Below are 24491 nucleotides of genomic sequence, written 5' to 3'. Positions count from 1 at the left end.
GAGAGAACAGGGGAGAGGGGGAGCAATTCATCAAATTATAGTATTAAATTAGGAATGCATAAACTGAAAGGAGATTATTCAGAAATTAGTCAAAAAGTATAATTCTGTATCACTGTTCAAATCACATACTTGTCCTTCCAGTGGTGGTGGCCATAATGTCCACATATGTCCTCAATTCCAGTTAGCAAGTGGTCCAGGAACTGGATAAAAAAAAAGAAGAAAAAGTAACTTTAAAAAGGGGACCACAGAAAAAGAAAAAAGAAACTAAATGATTGACACCGGATTCTTGCATCCTTGATCTCATTGCCTTCTGTAATCTGAGCAGGCAGCAACAAAGTAGAAGACAGAAAACATGGGAGAGCAATTGCTCTCATGTATATTTGAGAACTTGGCTAGATCCAATACAATGGTCTGTTTGGGCTTGCAACATGTCTGGCAAGCCAACACAACGAGCAGAATGCGTCTGAGGCTATAACACTTGTGGTGTTTTTAATTATAGCAGCCACAGAGCTGTCGCAAAAGTGGAAATTTATAATTATAGCAGCCACAGAGCTGTCGCAAAAGTGGAAATTTACAAGAGAAAAACACCACGCGTCTGGCAGGTCAACCGTCAAACACATGGAATAGCATCCATCACAAGTGGCTTTGTGCCCAGCATGGGTGCCAGGGATATGTACTGACTGACAGATCTGCTGTTATTCTGATCCAGTGGTGGCTGATCACAGGCCACCACTGTGACAGCCTGACAAGCAATGTTGCCATGGGAACAGGCAGTAACGCCAAATTTATTTTCAATTTGCAGAAGGTGACTGATGCATATGAACCAACGGCCAGCGGGGGCATCTGACTGTTCCAGAGGAGTTCTGCATTGATTTTGAATGAATCCAAGTTAAGTTGTCTCAGTCGATAAAAGGTTTCTTTTTCATCCTGCATGCTATAATCTTGAATGTCTCCAGTCGGTGCCCTCAGTTCCTTGATGCAAGATGATTCTGTATATTTCATCATCACTTCATGCTAACTATTGGGAAGAAGAAAAAAAACAGACTCCAACTTGAACTTGAGAGTGAGAAGGTAATAAGAGAAGCAGAGCTAATCTAAGCAAAACCATCCCATTTAATAACGTACAACAGAGATTGTTGAAACGATAGATGACGCGAAGAAAACTGCCACTAAGAATCATTTCATAGCATCTCTGGTAGAGGACTGGACAATAATCATTTGGATTAATCTCTGTGCTTTAATGCAGTGGTTACAAATTTAGGACCCCCAAATTGATATGTATGTTTGGCTGCAGACCACCATCTGAAAAGATGTTGCCAGGGGCCCCCATGAGAGAACATTAAGTGTAGGATATATATATATATACCAGTATAATGAAAGAATGATTTTTCAGTTAGCTCAAATTGTGTCATGACACGTTGTGAGCTTGTAGATCAGCTAATCTTCAAATAAAGTATAAAATAGGGCTTAAGGGGTTAAACTGTTAGTGGTTTTGCTGTGGTCCCCATGGAACCCCCACCAAACCATCGTTTTGCTGTGGACCCCATGGAACCCCCACCAAACCATCGTTTTGCTGTGGACCCCATGGAACCCCCACCAAACCATCGTTTTGCTGTGGTCCCCATGGAACCCCCACCAAACCAGTGGTCTGACCCCATGGAACCCCCACCAAACCAGTGGTCTGACATGTTTAGCCCACTGACTTGTGCAGACTTCATAAAACTAATTTGACTCTAATCTGGATAGAAAATCAGATTTGGGCTGCCAGTCTGAGCGAGGCCTATGACTCACAGTATACTTGACTTGGTTACTGCTGTGTGCTGTCCATTTTCTAAACCATGCCGGAGTTCGCTTGACTTTCGAGGATTCCATTCATTTCAATACGGTAAATGTCAAAGTAACCTAAATTCAAATGTCCATCAATTATTAATCGTGCAATGATGTTGAGCCAACATGAACTGAATTATTCAGGTAAGATTGCTAAAGTAAAGGGGGGAAAAACCATGTACAAAATCTAAAAATAAAGCCTATGCGCGCACGAGGCGTCGTGATCTTCATATATGGAGACAGCCATATATGGAGCGTGTCACGAGGCATGATAGACTGACAACCATATATGGAGGCGTGAGTGACGGAGCAACGGGTGTGTTTTGCAGGTTTTCATAGTAATCTGCGACCTACAGTCGCAATAATGCACAATATATGGCAGAAGCTGCGAATAGACAATGACACGTACTACAGTGGGTTGGCCCGTTAAGCTAGTCTGAATGGCCCTCGCCCAGCTCTGTTGAGTCTAATCACTGGTCTTTTCCAGTGCAACAGAAGCCATTAGAAGAGTCTGCTGTTTTAGCCCAGGGGACTGGTGACTCACTAGTAAGCCCCAGAGAGTGCTTGCATGTGCAAGACATGTGTGCCCTTATCTCCCCTATATTAATAGCTATAAGAGCCACTCAGGCCGTCCATGGCAATCACTCAAGGGCATATGCAAGTACCCGAGGAAACAGTGGACACAGTGTGAGTGTGTGTCCATTTCTTTAATAATCTTTAATAATTGATATCATTAGTTTGCAAATGGTAAAACTAAATAATGTTAGGAAGACCATCAAAGAGAAGATCCTCATTAAGATGTTCCATCATAGATAATATATTAGATCCATGGACATGACATTCATTGTGCCAGCAACAGTGCCTTTGGAACAGGGTAATCCTCCTGCTGGTAACACACATAACCAGCAGGGGGAAGCAACACTCAAAATATGACCCCAAAATGTTTTTCATTTAGATTCTATATTTTGCATATGTTCATTCATGTGCTCTGTCCCTATCAATCAAACAAACAAACAAAATGTATTGTATTCTCTTCTTCTTAAAATCTTCTAAATATTCATAAACAGTTATGTGTCTGTCTAGCCATGTAGAAACTGAACAAGCACAAATACATTGAAGCCTTCCATTCAGTCACCCTGACTGTATGTACCTAACAAGGCTCATTTGCACAGGGTGCCGTTGCAGTGTGATTTGCACATGTTCCATTGCAAACTGTCTATCAGTATCGTGAATTTTGCCATCTTATGCTGGCCGTGGGAAAAACCAAAGGAATGACAGGATGTGAGGGTGGGATATTTGGGGGTCAACAAAGCAAAAGAGGCATGTGTCAGTATTTGCAATGTGCCTCACAATTTAGTGCTTGTTATGTGGAACTTTTCTCAGAAAGTGGGCCAACAATATTTACAGTGGCAGTTGACTTTAATCATCTGCTGTTCCTAAGAAATTCCATCATTGCTATATCCTATCCTATTCTATATGTGTTTGCATTAAAACATGTGAATTAACATACAGATACTGTATATCACATTACCAAAGCTGAAAAGAATACAGGAGTTTATTTTCGGATGGAAACGGCAATGCAAACGCTTTTGACAGGTGCCACTCTGGGCTGGGGCGGCTCCTGTCAGAGGGAGATGTTGATCGGGGGAGGAGGACAGGGGCGCTACAGTATGTCCCGGAAGGGGTTCCTCACTGGCATGCGAGTCAGAAACGTACAACTGCAGTGGCAAGCAGTGGGGAGAATGAATGATGACTACATTCAGAGAAAAGGGGGTAAAGATTAGTGTCTACTTTAAAAAAAATGTAAGAATGTGGCAAAACAATTTAATTTGAGGTCCTGCTCATCCCGTTTTGTGCATTCCGCTCTTATGCTTTACTTATACTTGGGTGTGCACCAGTGTTGCATGCCAAAAATAGCAGATGAACAAGCCTAAAGTTTAAATTAGGCTTTTAGACAAATGACAACATCTCAGAACTGAAGTAGAGTCAAAGCCGGTGAATGGTGATAGTATACCTGGGTATGAATCTCCTCGTTGATGGAACGTTTGGCCTCCTGCTTCTTCTTCACAGCCAGCAGCTCCACCAGGGGCTTGATGGTCATACCCTGGAAGAGGAGGAGGACAACAGATGAAGAGTTATTTTCAGTCTTGATGACAAAGGCGTAAAAAAGAAGAAGAAAGGAATATATATATATATATATGGGAATATATTCCCAAACAGGTTCACATCATGGGAATAGTGTCAGTATAATAAAGCTGCTGACATGAGGGGACAGGAGATAAAGCTCTGGTCTAGGTTATACTGTATGTGTTAGTTTCACAGACAAAGATCCTAACCACTTCAACCCTAGCATTCATATGTTGGGCATGTCATGTCAATAGGTGAACCTTCTGTGAAAATAGCAGATCTACAAGCACACAAGTTATAATGAGCTTGTAGATCACCTGGCTCCTGGGGTCAATGAAGTATGAGCTGTAGGGGTTTTAAATGGTTAATACATGTCAATCATTTGCCCATAAAAAGAGAATCACAAGAGGAAGTGACTGATTACAATGTTTCCACTTTCCAAACAGTGGACCTTTCCACTTTCCAAACAGGATGCAGCTACACTCTCTGGTTTGGATTCATATAAACAGAGTGAAGCAACATCTTGTAGTTCACTATTCCATGCCAATGGAAAAACACTTGAAAAGTCTGAATGATAATGTAAAACATAACCCAACAGAACATTAATTTCAGGGCTCAGCGATGTACTACACAGAGGGGGGGGGGGGGGGTGTTACATTTAGTGGTCACGCTGCCGCTCAAAAATACATGTGAGGAGGTACAGGACAGTTGCCCGTCACAGACTGGAATTGAGCCTGAGGTAGCTGCTAAAATGCTGAAGCATGGAAGTGTCAACCAAGAATAAAAGTTATTTGAGCCTCAGTCAAGCAAAGCACCGGAGCTTTGTTCACATTGACAAAGCCTTTAACCTCTGGGGCACTGATTCTAGATCACTACACACAAGTACAACGACTATACAGTAAATATGAGTCGGTGCACATGCAATTCCACAGAACACTACATGTTTGCAGTTTGCAGCGGTGGCCGAACGGTCTTGTTATCGGAAGGTCGCCAGTTCGAATCCCCGGGCACGTTAAAATTACCACCGCTGAAGTGCCCTTGAGCAAGGCATTGAACCCCTACCATGAAATGTTCTATGAGCAGGGTCTGGCTGTAAACAAGCATCTCGAGCTTAGTCCATTCACCCTGGGTAAACAAAGAACTTTGCTTTGCTTTGCTTACCCGTGTGTGTGTGTGTGTGTGTGTGTGTGTGTGTGTGTGTGTGTGTGTGTGTGTGTGCGCTCTGTATGTCATGGCTTGGGAGATTAAGTCTGGCCATCTGGTTAATCATAAGAGCCTAAATAGATGACACATTGAAATAAGACCCTGCTATGTGTCATGATAATAGCACTATGAAGCCACTTGGAGACATTACATAAGCACAAACCAGGAAAGCATCTGTGTCATTTTAGCGTTGGCTATTCAAAAATAGCAGATATACAAGCTCACAGCGCAGCACCCGCAACGTACATCTGCAATTTTTGAACATTTTTGAAAAATCTTGAAAGAAAGACTGATTTAGAAGGCATTTGTAGAATCAGCCTCAGGTCTTCATTGGTTAAAAGAAAACCTGTGAAATACTTCCGAGCTCAAAGTAATAAGCTAAATACGGTACAGTGAGCTAGCTTTGAAACCCTCTTATGAAGCTTCATGGAAGCTAAAGCCCAAAAAACATTGAAGAATGCAGATGTACAGTATTGAAGCTAAATGAAAACCGTTTCATCATCCAAGATTTACTGGCCAAGGGGAGCAGTAGTGTAGACAGACACACTTTCCAATCCAAACATTTACCGGCCGGTTGTCCTAATGTCCCACATGCACATACACACAAAGACCTTAAGTACTGTAACCGTAGCGGTCTACTTCCTAGGCTATGTGGCAGAGGCTAGAGTCAGTGCAGTGTTTCTATGAATAAAACATGTCTCTTGCCTGCCTTTAGAGGAGAAAGCACACCTCTTATGGACGTTATTTCAGCCGCAGCGATTACATGATGCACGGCTAGTTCTGGAGACCGTAGACCCACTTACATGGTAGATGAATCATTCTGTGTGCATGTTTTAGTAGGGCATGGGGGTGACTTCACTTGCTTATTGAACATGTTTGTTGTTCATGAGGATCTAACACGAATTGGGAAAGGTTAGTTGGACCTGTAAATTGTGTGTGCAAATGTATTTTCTATTGTTTATTCCTTGCTTTTTATACTGAGGTACACACGAGTAGGTAGAGGCGGCTAAAGGAATTTATCAGAAAATGGTGTGTTGGTTTGTATGTACAATACATGTAACCTAATGGATCCATAACGTTCAAATGTAGTTACATTTGTACTCTGTCAATAGTTTCAAATGGATAAAGAAAACACTAGTTTCAAATGGATAAAGAAAACACTGAGGATTTTAGTGGAGTTTTTTGTGTTTTAGTGTGTGTGTTCACTGTTCTATCCATTTGTGTATTTGTAACCCTCCGTTTTTTTGTAGCATCATGGCTGGCCGTCCGGTTCTAAACATACCAAGAAATTTACTGACCACTAAAAACAGCCTAGCACATTTGACACTAAGGATTTAATCATGTACAAAGAATTCACAGCTGGCAGGCTAAGACAAATTACATCAACAATACGAGATCAGAATACATATCCCTTTGACTTAAATTTAAAGGAATGGTGTATTCATGGACATGGCTATAATAGCCATGAAATTACATTATAAACACTATTATTAAGGGACCAAATACGTCCCTTATTTTTTTTTGTCTATTTTTTCCTTCTCCTCCTCCTCCTCCTCCTCTTCCTCCTCCCGCCAAAAATAGCAGTTCCGGCTGAACTGTGCAGTCGGTTTTCACGAAACGCGGGAATATGGTAGAGGCCGAGGGCCATGCCAAACGGTGACTATGCGAAGCCCATGACCATTGGCCAAAGGGTGGCGCTATAGCACTCAATTGAAAATGCAAACTTTGAACATGCATAGCTCATGAACCGTTTGACCGTTGGCAATGAAACTTTGATACACATATGTGTCTTCTCATGCCGAACAACGTTCGTGCTCTGACTTTTGACCTCCGACCTTTAGAACACCCTATATGAAAAACAGTTAAAATCTATCTCCTCCCAGGATCTTTGATCAAAATGCACGAAAACTTCTACATGTGAACTTTGGACATATACGGAGCGATTTGCGTGAAACGTTCTACACACAATCTATGAACCATTATCTAAAATCCCAGTTGAAGAGAAGTTTGTACGTGAAAACATGAACAGCGAACACACTGTAGTAATCCATAATGACATGCCCAGAGGCAGGACATGCATAATTGTCATCAAAAACACTGAATGATTTTGCTGTTAATAGAACTGATTGTGTCCAGTTAGCTCAGTAGATAGAGCTCTTGCCTTTGGAACACAAGGTCATGGGTTCAAATCCGGGCATTGCCAACTCAGTGTATGAGTCTTCAAGATCCCTGCCCCGCAGAATAAAAAACTGACCCTGTCAAAATGCCATGGTCTTCTTTTTCTCAAGTTTAGTCTTCCATGTTTCTATGGCTTATTTGTGCATATTGTTCTTATTGCTTATTGCCTTCTTTCTTGGTCCCGCCTTATCGCTGCTTGTAGCTATATTTATTATTATTTATTATTATTATTAAGCATGTCATAAACTACACTACAGTGAACAACTCTATAATGAAGAGATCTTCCAGTCTGAAAATAGAATTATGCATTAACAAAACAAAACCAGAAGCATTACAATTGTGTCCATAGCATGGCATCAATTCTGTGAAGAGAACGATAGCAAAACTGACTGAACAATACCTGTACAAAGACTGTAAAGAAGACAACGGTGATGATAGCAGTGAGGAACATCTTTCTGTTAGGGAAGAGGACCGGGTCCAGCAAGAATCCCAGCGAGAAGGCGATGGCCCCACGCAGCCCACCGTAGGCTATGATAAACTGGTCCTTGGTGGTCAGCTTGACAATGCGGAAGTTGTTGATCATAAAGGTGAGACCCACAACGCCTGGAAAAGACAAACAGAGAAACAAGGTTATGCTTCTGTGTGTGTATGTTTTAGTCCCGATAGTCTTGGAATAGGAATGTGTGTGGCTGACTTGTGGTGTTTTGGTGCGTGATTCAATTGGAATATGAATGTGTGCGAGTTGGATGCAATCATTCTTGTTTAAGACACTAAAAATGCAAATCAAGACGTTGTGACATGTTTTCAGTCTGATATCATATCGTTTCTGTCCGGCAGAAACCAGCCAATTCAATTCTTCTTAAATAAATCATAAATCTATGTTATTGAACAAGTATCTGACAATATATAAAGTAACATTACCAACTTTGATGAGGCAGTATTGCTTTGTTTTAAGAAAATATAAGGTTTTCTTCATTTCCTGGAAAAACTGAACATTTTGGAGTTGGCTGGTTTCTGCCTGACAGCAGAGATATGATGGCTTTATACTAGCTGTTGCTGCCAGCATAAGATTCTAAACACTGGTGCTACAAGTCAATCAAGGACATGGCATGCACTACTTGCACATCTTGCAGGATATGATCCACCCCTGTACCAGCTAACACAGGACGTCCCTTCCCCAAAACAACCAAGCCAAGCGTCCTAGACTCTTCTCCCTCCTGGCTACCAAGCTGTGGAATAACTATTAACTAATAAGAGTGTTGATTTAATACTTAAATTATCAATAGCAACGTTTTGGTAAAGACATCCCATGAGTTTATGTATTATATCACATCTATCACGTCTATTTTTGCAAGCAGAACAGCAGAGAGACAGGAAAGCAAGGGGAAGAGGAGGGATGATTTGTAATAGGTCCCCGAACTAGCAACACACCGAGAATGTTGACACTGTAACCATTGTGACATGTGTTGTCGTGTATTAATAAGGTGTTTGGGTCAAAACTCAGCTGCTGAGTCTCACAGGGCATGAGAACTCAGGAATATGATGAACACAACAATATGATGGCGCTTCTCGAGTTTTACATTTTATTCTGTTTAACTTCCCAGACAAATCTAGTTTGAAAAGTGCTCAGCATGATGACTCATGACAGAGCATCGGTGCACTGCGGCACTTCCTCACACACTGACGGCCATGTGGGGAAATGTGACGGCAACATCGGTCCCTGTCGCATTTCCATTTCCTTCTGGGAAGTAGGAAGGAACACAAAGATATTATTAATATAGGCCACAATATAGGACAGCACTCCAAATTGACAATTTATTGCCATACTGACATTTGAGGCAAGATGCCCTTCCTCAGCGTGCACTGGCAATCTTCCAAATAATACAGGAGGAGTCACGCTCGTGTAGTGTAGGTTACCACAGCATTACATCATTTATATATATATTTTTTTAAATAATTTGAATGATGTAAGCCCAAAGAAAACACAAAAATATATATTTACTACATAAGAAACAGCAAATTTCGTTACAGAACTCGGCTGATACAGACAATAAGCCACTAACCTACTTACATAAGAAACAAGCTAATTAAATTATGAAAGCTCCTCATTCAATCCATTTGGAGTGAGAGTCAAGGGAGAGTATGCAATATGACTCCTCCTGGAGGATTCTGGCTCTGTCACCACCTCTCTGTGGCATATGAATGCCAATGTACGCTAACAAAATTCAATCAAGCTGTGGTTTTGAGTATTAAAATGCCAAGCCACCGATTATTTCTTACCATGACATGCAGCAAACCCGTTGGGATCGGGATTCGAACTTGCGACATGCTGAATTAGCAGCCTAGGTGCCCGGACGTCTACGCGTAGATACCGGTATCTATAATTACCCATGACCCACTTGAGTCTATTGTTTGGAAAACTGACAATGTACACATTGAGGAAGGGCATCTTGCCTAAAATGTCTGTGGTAATAAATTGGCAATTTAGAGACTTGTCATTACGTTTGTTTAGATTAGACCCTAGCTATAGATTAATATTACAAGGGTTTATATTGTAGTTTAGTATTAGGCTTTTGTCCAGCTAATTAGTGTTCTGGCATTTCCAAATACAGAATTAAGTGAACGCCTACTACATCAATTTGATTGTTGTTTGATTATAATGACTATCTAGTTTCTGCACATGAGTGACAGTGATTTGGTGAGACACTGAAGCAGTGTGCAGCAGAGTGATACACCTGAGGGTGACGCGATGTGCCAGCCAGTGGATTGTTCTGGGAATACTCGCTGTGCAAAGCCATGAGAACATGGTGATCAAATCATGTTTGCAAATTAAAAACGTAGCTAGCACTAGAACCGTAACCGTAAACGAAAGACAATGTATTGAATTATAGGATTAAACCCACGTTATTAGTTACTACTTTAAGGATTCAGAACCCCGTTTTGAACCTGCCTGCAGCAAAGCATGGTCAGTGTCTCTGTCTGTCCTTTAGCAAATAACTTGAGAATGTAATGCCGACTTGTCATGGAACTGGGTTGGAATGATCAGTAGGCTGCCCCAAAAAGATTCACTTTTTGGTGAAAAAGGTTACTCAAGGTCAACGCCGAAATCGAGAATGGATGGGCAGAGTTTCAAAACTGAAAGCTAAAAGGGAATGTTCAGTCAGGTGTCCCGAAAAGACAATTAACTTTTGTGTCAAACAGTCAAAGTCAAAATGACATACCGTAATCGGTCACAGTGATAATTATGGGTGGTTGGTGCATTTCTTTTATGTAACAAACTATCCTAAATCATTTAGAGCAACAGGAACACTTTTTCCTTCTTTTTTTTTAGTAGCCAATTATTTTGTACCCATCTTTTCCCTCATAATTTAGTCGTTATGCCAATTAACACATTTCTGTGTTGCCAGCTACCAGGACAACATAACGCCTCCGTCTTACTCCCCCTCCCATTCAACACCCCCTGCTGAAGGAGACAGGCGCTGCCACAGGAGTACATACAGCGACAAAGATCACCCTCCCTGGCCAGTTTCCCTCCCCTGAACCCAGGCCAATTGTTTTTGCATAGAAAGCTCAATGAACTTAATGTATACAACTATCAGCCTTACAGTTCCAGATTTTCTTTTACAATTTTGCATAAACATTAATATTGTTCAACTAGCCGATCTACATCAACAGTGTGAGCTTGTAGATCTGCCATTTGAACTATTCAAAAATGTTTTTCAAAATAGTAAAAAAGGGATAAGGGGTTTAGCACTGATGAAAATAGGGCCCATAGTGACTATCTACAGTTGGAAGCCATCGATATTGTTCTTTTCTTTTTGCTGAGGTTTGCGTGATCTGCGCAAAAGGACAGTTAACCCATTTTGTGCGGGAACCCCTTTTGGTGTTTTAAACATTATGTTATAATTTAGCTATTGAAAAATAGCAGATCTACAAGCTCATAGCGCGCCACCGAGTGGCGCGCTACGAGCTTGTAGGTCTGCTATTTTTGAAAAATCGTGAAAATATTTATTTCAGAAAACAGAGGATTTAGAAGGATTTTGTTAAATTTTGAGGTCAGGCCTAAATGGGTCAAATGATAAGGGACAATATCGGTGGCACCCAACTGTATATTAAACCACCTCAGTCTGCCATTGCAAGAGAAAAGCCAATGGGAGAAAAACAGTGCAGTAGAGCCCACCTATGACCCGAGCCACCAGACAAAGGAGCACGGTGACCGTGACAAAGGTCCAGTTCCAACTGTGCGGTCCGTCCACCGTGGCCACGCCCAGGAAGATGAAGATGAGCGTCTCACTCACGCTGCTCCACATCTTCAGGAAGTACTTTATGGTGGTGTGGGACTTGTGGGATATGTTGGCTTCCACGTAGGGCCGCATTGTTGCTCCGCATGCTATTAACCTGTGAGGGTAGGAACCATAGTTCAGTAATTGGAACGATAGGAAATTAGTACGTCTTTCTTCCAATTGTCGATCATTGTTAATAAGTGATTAGTGAGTTCAAGATGCTTGAAGGGAGACGGGGCCACCCAAGTTAACTGGTTGCCCTGCTTTTCCGTGACAACAAACAAGCACGTGTGGCCAAGTTGTCGGCAACACTGATGTCAGGGGATAGCACATGAGGGCTCCGATTACTCGGCTTCAATTCCACCCTGAAACATGGACACAGACAATACAGAGAGACAGACTCTCCGTCCCTAGTCTAGTGATCACTTCCCTATTTTCATACTTCTCCAACCTTAATTTAGACTACAGGAAGGGAATTGACACATGAATTTGGTGGTGTGTGCCACCTTCCTCTGACACAACCCAAAAGGTTAGATACAGTATGCCACCTACAGCTCAGTCCCCCCTTATTGCTTTTTGACATTAGGCATAGTAGGCACAGTTTATAAAAAGCAGACATTGATAAATTGTGTTGGCAACAACAGGCATGTGAGGTGGCAATCCACCATCGTATGTTTATGATGTGAGGTGTGACAGATCCAGGAGTCTTTGAACAGACCCTCGTCGCAGCTGTGCTCCCGTCGGCCCCAGACCACTCTGATACATCAGCAACACCACCTGTCTGCATGATCTACAACTCGAAAGGCCGTAAAAAAGGATGCGATGGACGACCTTGGAGAAGATATGTATTGAACGAGTGTCGGTTGCCTGGAGACGCTGCCTTGGAGCATGACAGGGGCCATAAATTGGGGGTCATGTTCACCGTGCTGAGTGAATTCGTCAGGCTGCCAGTTAGATGCAGTGCTACAGTAAGTTACTGCCATAGGAGGAATAGTTGAGGTTGAGCCATGGCTGTGGCCATCTAATCAGTGACAGGAGAAGCACATGGCAGGAACACACAAAGGAAATACACATGGCATACATAGCCATGACATTTCAGTGGTACTGTATGGTAGGCACAGGAGGTATAGAATACAGGAGATACTTGACATAGAAACAGCAGTTCTTTATAGCTTTACGGTTTGCGAAAGACATTGTCATGGGGTCAAGGAGGCTTTTGTCCCCTAATACTGAACTGAATTCATCAAAGGGCATATGGTTACGTTATAGAAAAACACCATTTGATAGGTCAGGGTTCATTTTAGGAAATTAATTGCCTAATTAATTAAGCATCATGGTTATGGTTTCAATTTAAAACCTTCCAAAAAGGTCACACAGTGGATGACTGAATCATGCATGTTGTTGACATCTCCACAGTCTCATTTGACCGGGTTCCAGCCTCATCACGAGTACATCAAGAGATGGGGAAGGGCGAGTCAACATGGAGCGCACAAATGAGAACATGAAGTGAAAGTCAGTGAGAGAGCATAATCGATCGGCATGTCCGTAACCCCCACACTCCTCCACCCGTTATTCCCCTACTTACGCCATGATCCCAGAGAGGTGGAACATCTCGGCTGACAGGTAGGCCATGTAGCTGTACACGAAGACGAAGAGGGGCTCGATGACGCGGGTGTGCGAGGTGAAGCGTGAGGTGAAGGCGGCGAGGATGCCGTAGATGGCGCCGACCAGTACGCCGCCAATCGCCACCACCAGGAAGCAGATGACTCCCAGGACGACGTCGAGAAACGTCACTGTGCCGGCAGCCGCAAACTCCACAAACAGGTGGTACAGCACCTGGAGGGAGGAATGGAGCCACGTGTGTTTGGGTTAAGGCAGGGGTTCTCAACCCGTGGGTCGCGACCCCTCGGGGGGTCGCCAAATTATTTTAGGGGGTCCCCAAATTATTTTCAAAAAAAAAAAATATATATATATATATTCTTTTTTAAATTTTATTTTCACGATTTTTCAAAAATAGCAGACCTACAAGCTCGTAGCGCGCCACTCGGTGGCGCGCTATGAGCTTGTAGATCTGCTATTTTTCAATAGCTAAATTATAACAATGCTTAAAACACCAAAAGGGGTTCCCGCCCAAAATGGTTTAAGGTTATTGTAGCAGTCAATTTATATTGGGGGTCGGGAGGGGGCGGGGCGGGGGTCCCGAGACATTGCCAAAGCATTTCCGGGGGTCCCCGGCCAAAAACGTTGAGAACCCCTGGGTTAAGGGACAGGATGTGAAGCGGGAAGGTAAATGGGAGACGGCAGAGAACAAAGAGAAAAGAAAAGTGCTAATTTTTATGATAGGTGGCAACCGCTTATCACATTCATAAACACCCTCACATCTCTCCACCAAGTAATACAGTGACTTAATAAAGATTAATTTGTCTCCATGCATTCAAGTTATACACAGGGATACCTATATGTCTGTCAGACAAAAGACTAATCGTAACAGTATATGATTTCGCAAAAAAAATAATTGACAGGGCAATCAGGTGGCATAGGGCACAAGTACCATCATGGAAACTAGGGCTTGGAAACCTCCACAGTGCCTCTGGCTTGGGTAAAAATAAAATTGAATCATGTGGATATCGGAACAAAACAAAAATGGCAAGACCAAACTGACTGACTATGTGACAACTATGTGGGGAAAGCATCGACAGGAGTATTGGAGCAAGTTTCACATTAAATGTTTCGAGTCTGTTACTAGTTAGATCTTGCCATTCACAGTTTTACACGGTGCAGTGATCACAATGCAGACAGGATCCCATTACTTTACACACAGACGCCCTTCCCACTCTGTCTGATCGGCTTTCCTGGACGTTTGTGTGCTGGTTACAGCAGGTCAACGGCAGTGTTGTGGGAGCAGCCTGGGCCCTGAGGGCTAGACATGTTGGCCTCACAACTCTCTTCCTCCGTCTCTACAGAGTAAGTTCCTCTATCCATTTGTACATGGACTGGACTGCGTTTATACAGTTGGGAGGCCATCGATATTGTCCTTTTCTTTTTGCTGAGGTTTGCGTGATCTGCGCAAAAGGACAGTTTGGTGTTTTAAACATTATGTTATAATTTAGCTATTGAAAAATAGCAGATCTACAAGCTCATAGCGCGCCACCGAGTGGCGCGCTATGAGCTTGTAGATCTGCTATTTTTGAAAAATCGTGAAAATATTTATTTCAGAAAACTGGAGGATTTAGAAGGATTTTTTTAAATTTTGAGGTCAGGCCTAAATGGGTCAAATGATAAGGGACAATATCGGTGGCACCCAACTATATAGTGCCTTTCTTCAAAGCACTATACAATGTATTTCACAATTCACCCTTTCATTCACACATGAACGGTGGAGAAAACCATGCAAGGCACCGACCTGCTCAACAGTAGCAGGTTCAGTGTCTTGCTCAAGGACACCTCACCACGCAGCCAGGAGGAGCCGGGGATCGAACCTGGAACCCTGCGATTTCAAGACGGCCACTCTATCTCACTGGCAACTGTAATTCTGAGAGTGTAGCAATGGACCCATTTTTGAGAGGTGCTAGCCCCTCCTAAGTCCAGCTTTGTGTAAACACAAACATTTTGCTACCACCACCTATGACTAGTTTTGAGTGTTTGTGTAAAAAACATCACACCCGTGTGAAGTGAGGGGCCCTCTTATCATCTTACATCATCATGATGTATGTCTTTTTGCTTAGACACTATGATGTAAAATTGGCAATGGGAATGTAGGATGAAAATAGCTACACATAGCTACGCAATTGAGTGGCTGCACCACTCTATGCAGGTATATGCTACCTCAGAATAGATGTAGACCTATTTGACAGTGCATAAACATAATTGCCTTGCCATTAACGGCCGTCAACGAGCACCAGCTGGACGCACGCACGCACGCCTTTCATTATAGCCCTCTTATTATTCCCATAATAAAAAAAATACAAATAAATGATTATTAAATTAATTATTCTTCCAGGGGCCACAAGGGGGGGCTCCGTGGGACGCATTTGGCCCGCTGGCCGCCAGGTGAATACCACTGCCTTAAATCATGCATCCAAGCATTACGGTCAATTGGTTACATTTGTACAATCTCAGAGTTACATTAACACTGAGGATTTTACAGTGTATGCCTCCTCTGTGCTGTTTTGCCCTGTTATAGCACCCCAGCTTCCTCAACACAACCGGGATTCCTTCAAAATAGGAGCTCTGGGGTGCAGGAAAGACATGGCCGCTTTTACTCTGAACCCCACGACCCGGAAACAATCGGCTAAAAAATGTCACAAGGCGTGCCCCCCCCCCCCCCACAAAACGGGTAGTTGTTTAAACTGTTTGTGGACCATTCTCCTGTCTCTCTTGTGGATTGCAACTCGAATGTCACACGCCACAGATGAGCAAATTAACGTCACAAAACAAACAAACAAAATAGTTGGCCAATAGTAAGGCTCTGATGCAGCTAGCCTGCATCAGAGCCTTACATGGCTCTGGCCTGCATGGGTTCCAGCCAGGCCATCAGAGCCTTACATGGCTCTGGCCTGCATGGGTTCCAGCCAGGCCAGAGCCTTACATGGCTCTGGCCTGCATGGGTTCCAGCCAGGCCATCAGAGCCTTACATGGCTCTGGCCTGCATGGGTTCCAGCCAGGCCATCAGAGCCTTACATGGCTCTGGCCTGCATGGGTTCCAGCCAGGCCATCAGAGCCTTACATGGCTCTGGCCTGCATGGGTTCCAGCCAGCCTTACATGGCTCTGGCCTGCATGGGTTCCAGCCAGGCCATCAGAGCCTTACATGGCTCTGGCCTGCATGGGTTCCAGCCAGGCCATCAGAGCCTTACATGGCTCTGGCCTGCATGGGTTCCAGCCAGGCCATCAGAGCCTTACAAGGCTCTGGCCTGCATGGGTTCCAGCCAGGCCAGCCTGATTCGCTGCGTTCCGTGACATTTTAGACCCGCGGAACGCAGCAAATCAGGCTGGACCCAGAGGCTACAATTTAGCCTGTGCAATTTGCATTTAAGTTGCTTGAAGCCAACTCACGAGCAAACTATTTTATTTAGGCTACTTTTAGCCCTATTTTTGCTGCTGCTGCTGGTTTGACAAGATAGGAACTGATAGGTATGTTAGGCCAATACAATGTTATTTCAATGTTATTAGCCTAATATAGGCCAGTGTCCATGGGGTGCCCTGTGGCCAGGTCAGAGTAATATTATAGTAAGAGTGGCGACACTAGCGTTGACTCTCATTGTAACAATGGAATGCAGAAGTGCTCATTCTATCTCAATGGGATAGTTCCAAGCCCCCAGTAAGGCTATTCAACGTTGAAGCTGCCACTACGTACTGGCGAAAAGTGGAACTGCAGCACGTTCATGGAGGTTGGCGGACGTTCATGACGTCATGTGCGTAACGTGCACCCCTCTCTCCTTTCCTTATCTCCTGTCATCCCAGTCATTGTCACCCCACTCCCTGTTGTCACCCTTCCTTCTTACTCCCACACTCACCTCCTCCTCTTACTGGCATAGGAGCGAAATTCATTTAGTCCCTTGTTTATGCCGGATCTGGGTGTGTTGAACTCCCTCTGGTGTTGTGGGTGTGGATGATGATGTGAATGTGGATGATGGCCATGACATAATGATCCAAAAAGGGTTCATATTTTGCGGGAGAGACGGATGAGGAGCAGAAATGAAGCGCTAGTATATCGATCAGTTCAAAACCACAGAGAGCGCCCTGGATTAGGAGAGACGAGTCATTCTTTCTGCCGCGATAACAGCTAAGTCAACGGTAAACTAACATGAGTGCAGAGCGTAGCATACGGTAGCCGAAAGGCAAACTGAAAAGTTAAAAAAAGGAAAAAATTCAGAATATTCTTATCTCGCCCGGTATCATTGAGGATGCGCTAGGACGTCTACAGACGTCGTATGTACCCCTCGGTTCGATACCCTATGATGTTTCCAGACGTCCTAAGAATACTGCCCACAGTTGGCTAGTCATCCAATAATCCCAAAAGGCCATTGTACTTAAAAATAGGAAGAGCATACAAAGAAACCACTGTTAATTCAATGGTTATTTGAAAATAGACTTGTGAACAAGCAGGCCATCTGTTAATATCACAGGTTTACACACCTGTTACATTAGTACAGAAAAGTAAGCGTGAGCTAGCTTACGGATGAATGCAAAGACGCCAAACATTTGGACCTTTGCCAGTGCACGATTCCAGCTCAGTGTTCAGCAATGCCAAAACTACTTTTATCATTTCTTTGGGAAATCAATGGATCTGTGATTCTGTGGCGGCCTGCTTTTAGCCCGGATTCCCCCTTCGCCCATCAATCACTCACCACGGTGACGGCATCGTTGAGCAGCGACTCGCCGAACACCAGGATGTGCAGCAGCTCGTTGATGTGGATCTCCTCGAAGACGGCCAGCACGGCCACGGGGTCCACGGCCGAGATGATGGAGCCGAACAGCAGGCAGGGCAGCAGCTCCAGGCGGTTCAGGTCGGACGGGTTGCCTGGCTGGATCAGGCTCACGGCGTACAGCAAGCCCCCGATGAAGAAGGTGTTCCACAGCGTGCCCACCACGGCAAACACCAGGATGGTGCCCAGGTTCTCCATGAAGGGCCGGATGGGCAGGAAGTAGCCAGCGTCCAAGATGATGGGCGGCAGCAGGCAGAGGAAAAACAGGTTGGAGTCCAGCACGGGGGGCACCTGCTCACCTGCCAGCTTGATGAGCCCCCCGACCAGCAGTCCCACCACGATCAGCAGGCAGCTCTCGGGCACGATGCCAGACAGCCGAGGGATGAGGTGGAACCCTGGAGAGGAGAGGTAAGAGGAGGAGGTGAGTGTGGGAGTAAGAAGGAAGGGTGACAACAGGTAGTGGGGTGACAATGACTGGGATGACAGGAGATAAGGAAAGGAGAGAGGGGGGAACAGAGGGGTGATGAGAGATCAGGACCAAAGGAACTGAGAGAGACAGACGGGAGACGCGTACAGAAAGAATAGAAAGATATTTGGCCTTTCTGTGTGGAGTTTGCATGTTCTCCCCGTGTCCCCTAGGGTAGGTACCCTCACAAAAACATGCCGTAATCCTGGTCTCTAAACTACCTCCCCCTGGCTAGCCGGGGCGCCTGATGGAGGGGAAAGGAACTGGTCGGAATAACGTGTTCCTTCCATGCGCTACGTCCGGCCAGGGAAATTCTCCCCTGTCAGGTGAAAAGAAGCAGCTTGGACTCCTCATGCATAGAAGGAAGCATGAGATCAGTCCGCTGCCCCCCCAGGTTGGCAGAGGAAGTGTAGCGCCCAGGATTACATTAGATAATGGACACTGGGTTAAAAAATGGGTTACAAAATTGTGGGATTAAACTTTTTAAAAAAATAAAGAGATTTGAAACAGTTATAAAAGCATATAGCACATGTGACATTTGTGCATATGTGCTTGTGTCTGTATGTGTAAGGGAGAGAGTGAGAGAATGTCTGCGTTTCAAGGAAAATAATCAGTATTCCCTTGTATTGTATTTCCTCATATGACGCATGTCACACTGTGACAGTCACCTGAACTCATTACAGAGACCATTATGAGAATAATCAACCATGACAACCTCACACTAGGGGAGAGTACGCAGACATATTAAATTCATATTCGCGAGGGCCGATAGGGGGCGCATGGAGGTTAGTCGCAGGTTTGCGTAGCTCCCTCGGTCGTGACTGTTTTTTTTCATTTATTTAAGGCATACTTTGCTTTGCACTTTTATTTTTGTGAAAATATCATACATTACTATTTGTGTTACTTGAATCCTGAGTTGTGGCATTGTTACAATGAACCTACGCCCCAGGGGAGGCGATCAGAAAAACAACCCGGACCCAACACACGTGCCTGGTGGAGAAAACATGGCGTCGCCGCTGGAGGAACAACTAAGCCTGTCTGCCTTCACTGTTGCCCTGGCTGCGCTCAAGGACGACATCTGTGCTAAAATAGATTCAGTCACTTTGACTCTGAACGCTGAGATCTCTGCAGTACGTGTCGAACTGACTGCTAAGATTACTACTCTGGAGGAGGCCTCGGATACACAGGGCAACCACTTGACTGAACTTGAGCTGTCTGCTTTATCTACTTCCACGGCTGTGACGGAGCTGCAGGATAAAGTCGCCAAACTTTCTCAGACTGTAGCTACTTTGGAAGCAAAAACGGTTGACATGGAATCGAGATCCCGTCGAAACAACATTCGTGTGCTATCTGTCGCTGAAGGATTAGAGAAGGGCAACCCTATTACTTTTTTGGCGAAATTAATTAAAGAGGTTTTGAAGCTGGACGAGGAACCCTTATTTGATCGGGCTCACAGGACAGGCAGAGTTAAGCCTGGCTCCCCTCGTCCATTCGTGGCACGCTGCCACTACTTTCAGACACGCCAAGACATCCTGAATAAATCCAGCAAAGGCGGACCACTGATGTACCACGGTAAAAGAATTTCAATCCAAGCCGACTATCCAGCAGTTATAGCGAAGAGGCGCGCTTCCTTCGTCCCGGCAAAACGGATTTTACAGACTGTTAAATTACAGTCTCCTGACCTGGAGTATGGAGTCTACCACCCGGGCTGTTTAAAGATAACTCTCCCAGACGGTACAAGACACGTCTTCGATGACCCTGCAGAAGCCATGATGTTCGCACAGGACCTGGAGATGACAACCGGACCACCACCACCACCACCACCACAGATTGAGCCTCCGGGATCAAGAAGCCACTCACCGGTTGCTGGGGGTCCAGCGCCACCGGGTGGGAGTCTACTGGACAACGGTCACGCTTGAGGATGATTCTTCTCTTCTTTGTTTTTTTTTAACCACCGCAGCTTCTATTTATCTGGACTGAAATACACAGCTTTTTATTTATTTTCTTTTGTTTTTGCTTCACTCGGCGACCACTTGGACAACTCTGGTAGGCTCTACCCTTCTATAGTAATTTAGGTGTATTGCAATTGATTCCCCCCCTTTTTATTATTATTATTTTCTCCCTTGTCTGCACTGACTTGCTGTCTGTTTACATTATGTCGTTACAACGCCTTATTGTCCTTTATCTCTGCTTAACTGGCTAACCTGCATTTAAATCAAGCTTAAATGTTATGATTACAATTTCGAACTATTTCTTTAATTGATAGGTTTCCCGTTTTTTGTTTTTTATTAATTATTTCCTCACTATGTCGCCACAACGGCCTCTTTTCGTTGGTATCGTTTACAATCAGCGTAACTCCTTACAGGTTAGAGCTAAATGTTTTCATTTGTTGTAGTTAGTCATAAAAGCCGATAGATGGCGTTGTATACAAGTCTTATTTTCTCCTAGATTTTTTCCCGCGATTACACCAAGATAAGTGTCTATATTAATGTGTTACCCTAGAGGGTGTCTTTTTCTTCTTTTTCCTCCCGCGGTTACACGAATAGAAGTGTCCATATTAATGTGTTACCCTAGAGGGTGTCTTTTTTCGTCTTTTTCCTCCCGCGATTACACTAATGGAAGTGTCCATATTAATGTGTTACCCTAGAGGGCGGTTTTCGCCAATTGCTGTGCCTTTAAGTTTAGATGTATCTGTCTCATTGTGCTGCTCTAGGTTTAGGCCAGCTGCTACCCCAGCCCATTTAATTTGTAGTTATTGAATCTGTGATTCCTCTGGTTGCTGCTCCTTTATTATTATTAATATTTTATTTTATAGGCTACATTGGTATCCAATTGGGGTAATATAACTAAGCAGTTTTTTTTCTCTCTCCTTTTGTAAGACTAGATATGTATTTGTTGGTTCACAGTTGTACTAGACCACAGTATTATATTCTATCTAGAGTTGTTTTTGTTATCGCCTGAGGGGTAATGCTATATAAAATGTGTGTGTGTGCGTGCGTGCGTGCGTGCGCGCGTACGTGCGTGCGTATATATATATTTTGGTATTTTTATTAGGGATGCACCGAATGGCAACATTTTTACCATAACCCAATTTTTGAGAACAGTTGCCACAATCAGACACGCTAACCCTGACTCTTTTTACTATTTGATTTCGGTTCTACAATCAACCGAACCGGATGAAACGGTTGGATATTGACCAGCATATGACTGTATGTTATATACAAATTTACTTTTGCTAGTTTTTGTACCATTCCTGACCTGTCGGCATCGTACCTTTTGTTGTGGAGATACCTACTTATGGCAGAAGACTGATGATGATGATGTGACACAACATCACATCATCACAACAGAATGGTAAGGTCACAAAAGGTAACCCGATTTTTGACTACCCACTTCTGGCTCCAAAATTGACCAAACTAAAATGCAGACCTTGCAATTTAATGTAAAACAGCTTCAGTTGCCGAATATTTGATGCATCCCTGATTTAGGCATTTACTTTATTTTTATTTTATTTTTTCTACGTCTGGGTAAATAAGAGGCTGTTGATGTTTTTCTTTTCTCCCTTTTCAGTATGATATGCATGCAAATAAGTAGAGTATGCTTTTATTTCCTTTTTATTTCTTTTTTCAACTTCTAATCAGTCACTCGATCAGAGTGTATAAGTGGGTTCTAGATACCTATAGCATAGGTTTAGTATGCATCTCGTTTGGGGAGATGCTTTGGGGAGGTGGGGGGGGACTGTTTTGCATTTGCTAATTTTTGTTTCTACGCTTCACTTTTTCAACGTTTTTCCATTTTTGTCTTTTCTTTTGTTTACTCCATTTACTATTGTTCAATTGGTCGTGACATGTCTAGTCATTGTGACGGGTACGTTGATAACAACTTACCTCTCTTTACTGATCTGCTACAAGTATGAATATGGCTAGTGTAGGTCAGTCACAGGTTCCCAGGGGGACTTTAATCTTTACCAGTTGGAATGTCAGAGGGTTGAATTCGGCGTTAAAGCGTAATAGGGTGCTTTGCCACTTACGTCATTTAGATACTAAAATAGCCTTCCTCCAGGAGACTTGGCTTACCCCCTCCGATCATCTCAAGATGCGCAAGAGCTGGGTTGGGCAACTTTATCACTCATCGTTCCCTAGCACATCTAGAGGAGCAGCCATTTTAATTCACAAGTCGGTACCCTTCACTGTCTCTAAATTCATTGCAGATCCACAGGGCCGCTATGTAATCGTCACAGGAAAGCTCCAAAATACTCCATTGGTCTTAGCGAATGTTTATGCACCAAACTGGGATAATGATAATTTCTTTCAAAAGTTTTTGTTTTCACTGCCAAACCTCGACACTCATCAGCTCATTTTGGGTGGGGATTTTAATTGCTGCTTATACCCAGCCTTAGACCGCTCCTCGTTGAAGGGTGCCACAACATCTAAATCCACTAAAGTAATTAAGTCATTTCTCGATCAATATGCTGTTTCAGATCCTTGGCGTTTTCTTAACCCTACAGCAAGAGAATACTCCTTTTTCTCTCCAGTCCATCATACATTCTCACGTCTTGATTACTTTTTGGTAGATAAGAAACTTCTGTCTTCGGTTCGAGGCTGTTCATATCATGCCATTGTTATTTCAGACCATAGCCCTGTGACGATGAATATCTCCCTTGTGGGGAAAACTGACTCCCGCGCTCCCTGGCGTTTTAACTCCCTCTTGCTTTCGGACGAGGGTTTTGTGCAGTTCTTGAATAATCAAATTGATTTCTTTATCGATACTAATACCACCCCAGAGATCTCAGTATCTGTTATTTGGGAAACCTTGAAAGCTTATTTAAGAGGACATATTATTTCCTATATGGGCCACCAAAGGAGACAGAATACGGAACGGCTTACTAAATTGACCGCACTCATTGCAGAGCTGGATAATAAATATGCATCCACACCTTCTGCAGATTTATATAAACAGATTATCACCCTCAAATCTGAATTTGATGTTTTATCCACAGGACGAGCTGAGGAGATGTTGTTAAAATCGAGACACGCCTATTATGAGTTTGGAGAGAAGCCTAGTAAATTATTGGCCCACCAAATTAGACAGTCAGCAGCTTCCCGGTTGATCACTGAAATTAAGGGCACATCAGGTGCGACGACTGACCCAATAGAAATTAATGCTGAATTTAAAATGTTTTACTCCACTCTATACTCATCCGATTCATCAGCTGACGAGGAGAAATATAATTCATTTTTTGAATCATTGGATATCCCCACCATTAACCCTGCTCAAAAAGGTTATTTAGATAAATCTATCTCCCACCAAGAAATTTCTGATGCTATAACCGCTATGCAGAGTGGGAAATGTCCTGGACCTGATGGCTTTCCAGTTGAATTTTATAAAAAATTTGCTGTCAAATTAGTTCCTATTCTGACAAAAATGTTTCTTGAATCTCTAGAGTGTGGTCAACTCCCCCAAACTTTGCGTCAAGCCTCCATCTCACTCATTTTGAAAAAAAACAAAGACCCTCTCAGTTGTGGCTCTTATCGGCCCATTTCTCTATTGAATGTTGACGTAAAGCTACTCGCTAAGGTATTAGCTCTGCGACTTGAGTCCATTCTCCCTTGTATTGTTTCCTCAGATCAGACGGGCTTTATTAAGAATAGACACTCATTTTTTAATATTAGGCGACTTTTCAATATTATGTATAACCCCTCATCTTCTCAATACCCGGAAGTACTTGTCTCGTTGGATGCCGAGAAGGCATTTGATAGAGTAGAATGGGCCTTTTTATTGGTAACCTTAAACAGATTTGGATTTGGCGAAACATTTCTTAAATGGGTTAGTTTACTGTACTCATCTCCAATGTCCTCAGTTCATACTAATAACAACTACTCTGAGTACTTCCCTCTTTTCAGAGGGACAAGACAAGGGTGTCCTCTCTCTCCCCTACTTTTCGCACTCGCTATTGAACCGCTTGCCATGACATTACGGCA

At 43.5% G+C, this 24491-nt stretch overlaps 1 protein-coding gene across 1 annotated transcript in view; it reads right to left on the bottom strand.

The window, feature by feature from the left end:
• Positions 1-24491, bottom strand: part of slc9a1a (solute carrier family 9 member A1a) — a 60588-nt gene that overhangs the window by 13709 nt on the left and 22388 nt on the right. Inside the window, exons 2-7 of the mRNA XM_079502783.1 lie at positions 17967-18439; positions 13204-13454; positions 11516-11733; positions 7736-7938; positions 3842-3931; positions 130-200 (exon numbers count right to left, since the gene is read on the bottom strand). Of these exons, the coding sequence (XP_079358909.1) occupies positions 130-200; positions 3842-3931; positions 7736-7938; positions 11516-11733; positions 13204-13454; positions 17967-18439 (1306 nt within the window). The remainder of the gene's footprint in view (positions 1-129; positions 201-3841; positions 3932-7735; positions 7939-11515; positions 11734-13203; positions 13455-17966; positions 18440-24491) is intronic.

This window comes from Electrona antarctica (genome assembly GCF_951216825.1).
Source record: "Electrona antarctica genome assembly, chromosome: 6".
NCBI lineage: Eukaryota > Metazoa > Chordata > Actinopteri > Myctophiformes > Myctophidae > Electrona > Electrona antarctica.
Note: the sequence above shows the minus strand (reverse complement) of the source record. Positions and strands in the feature narration are given on the sequence as shown.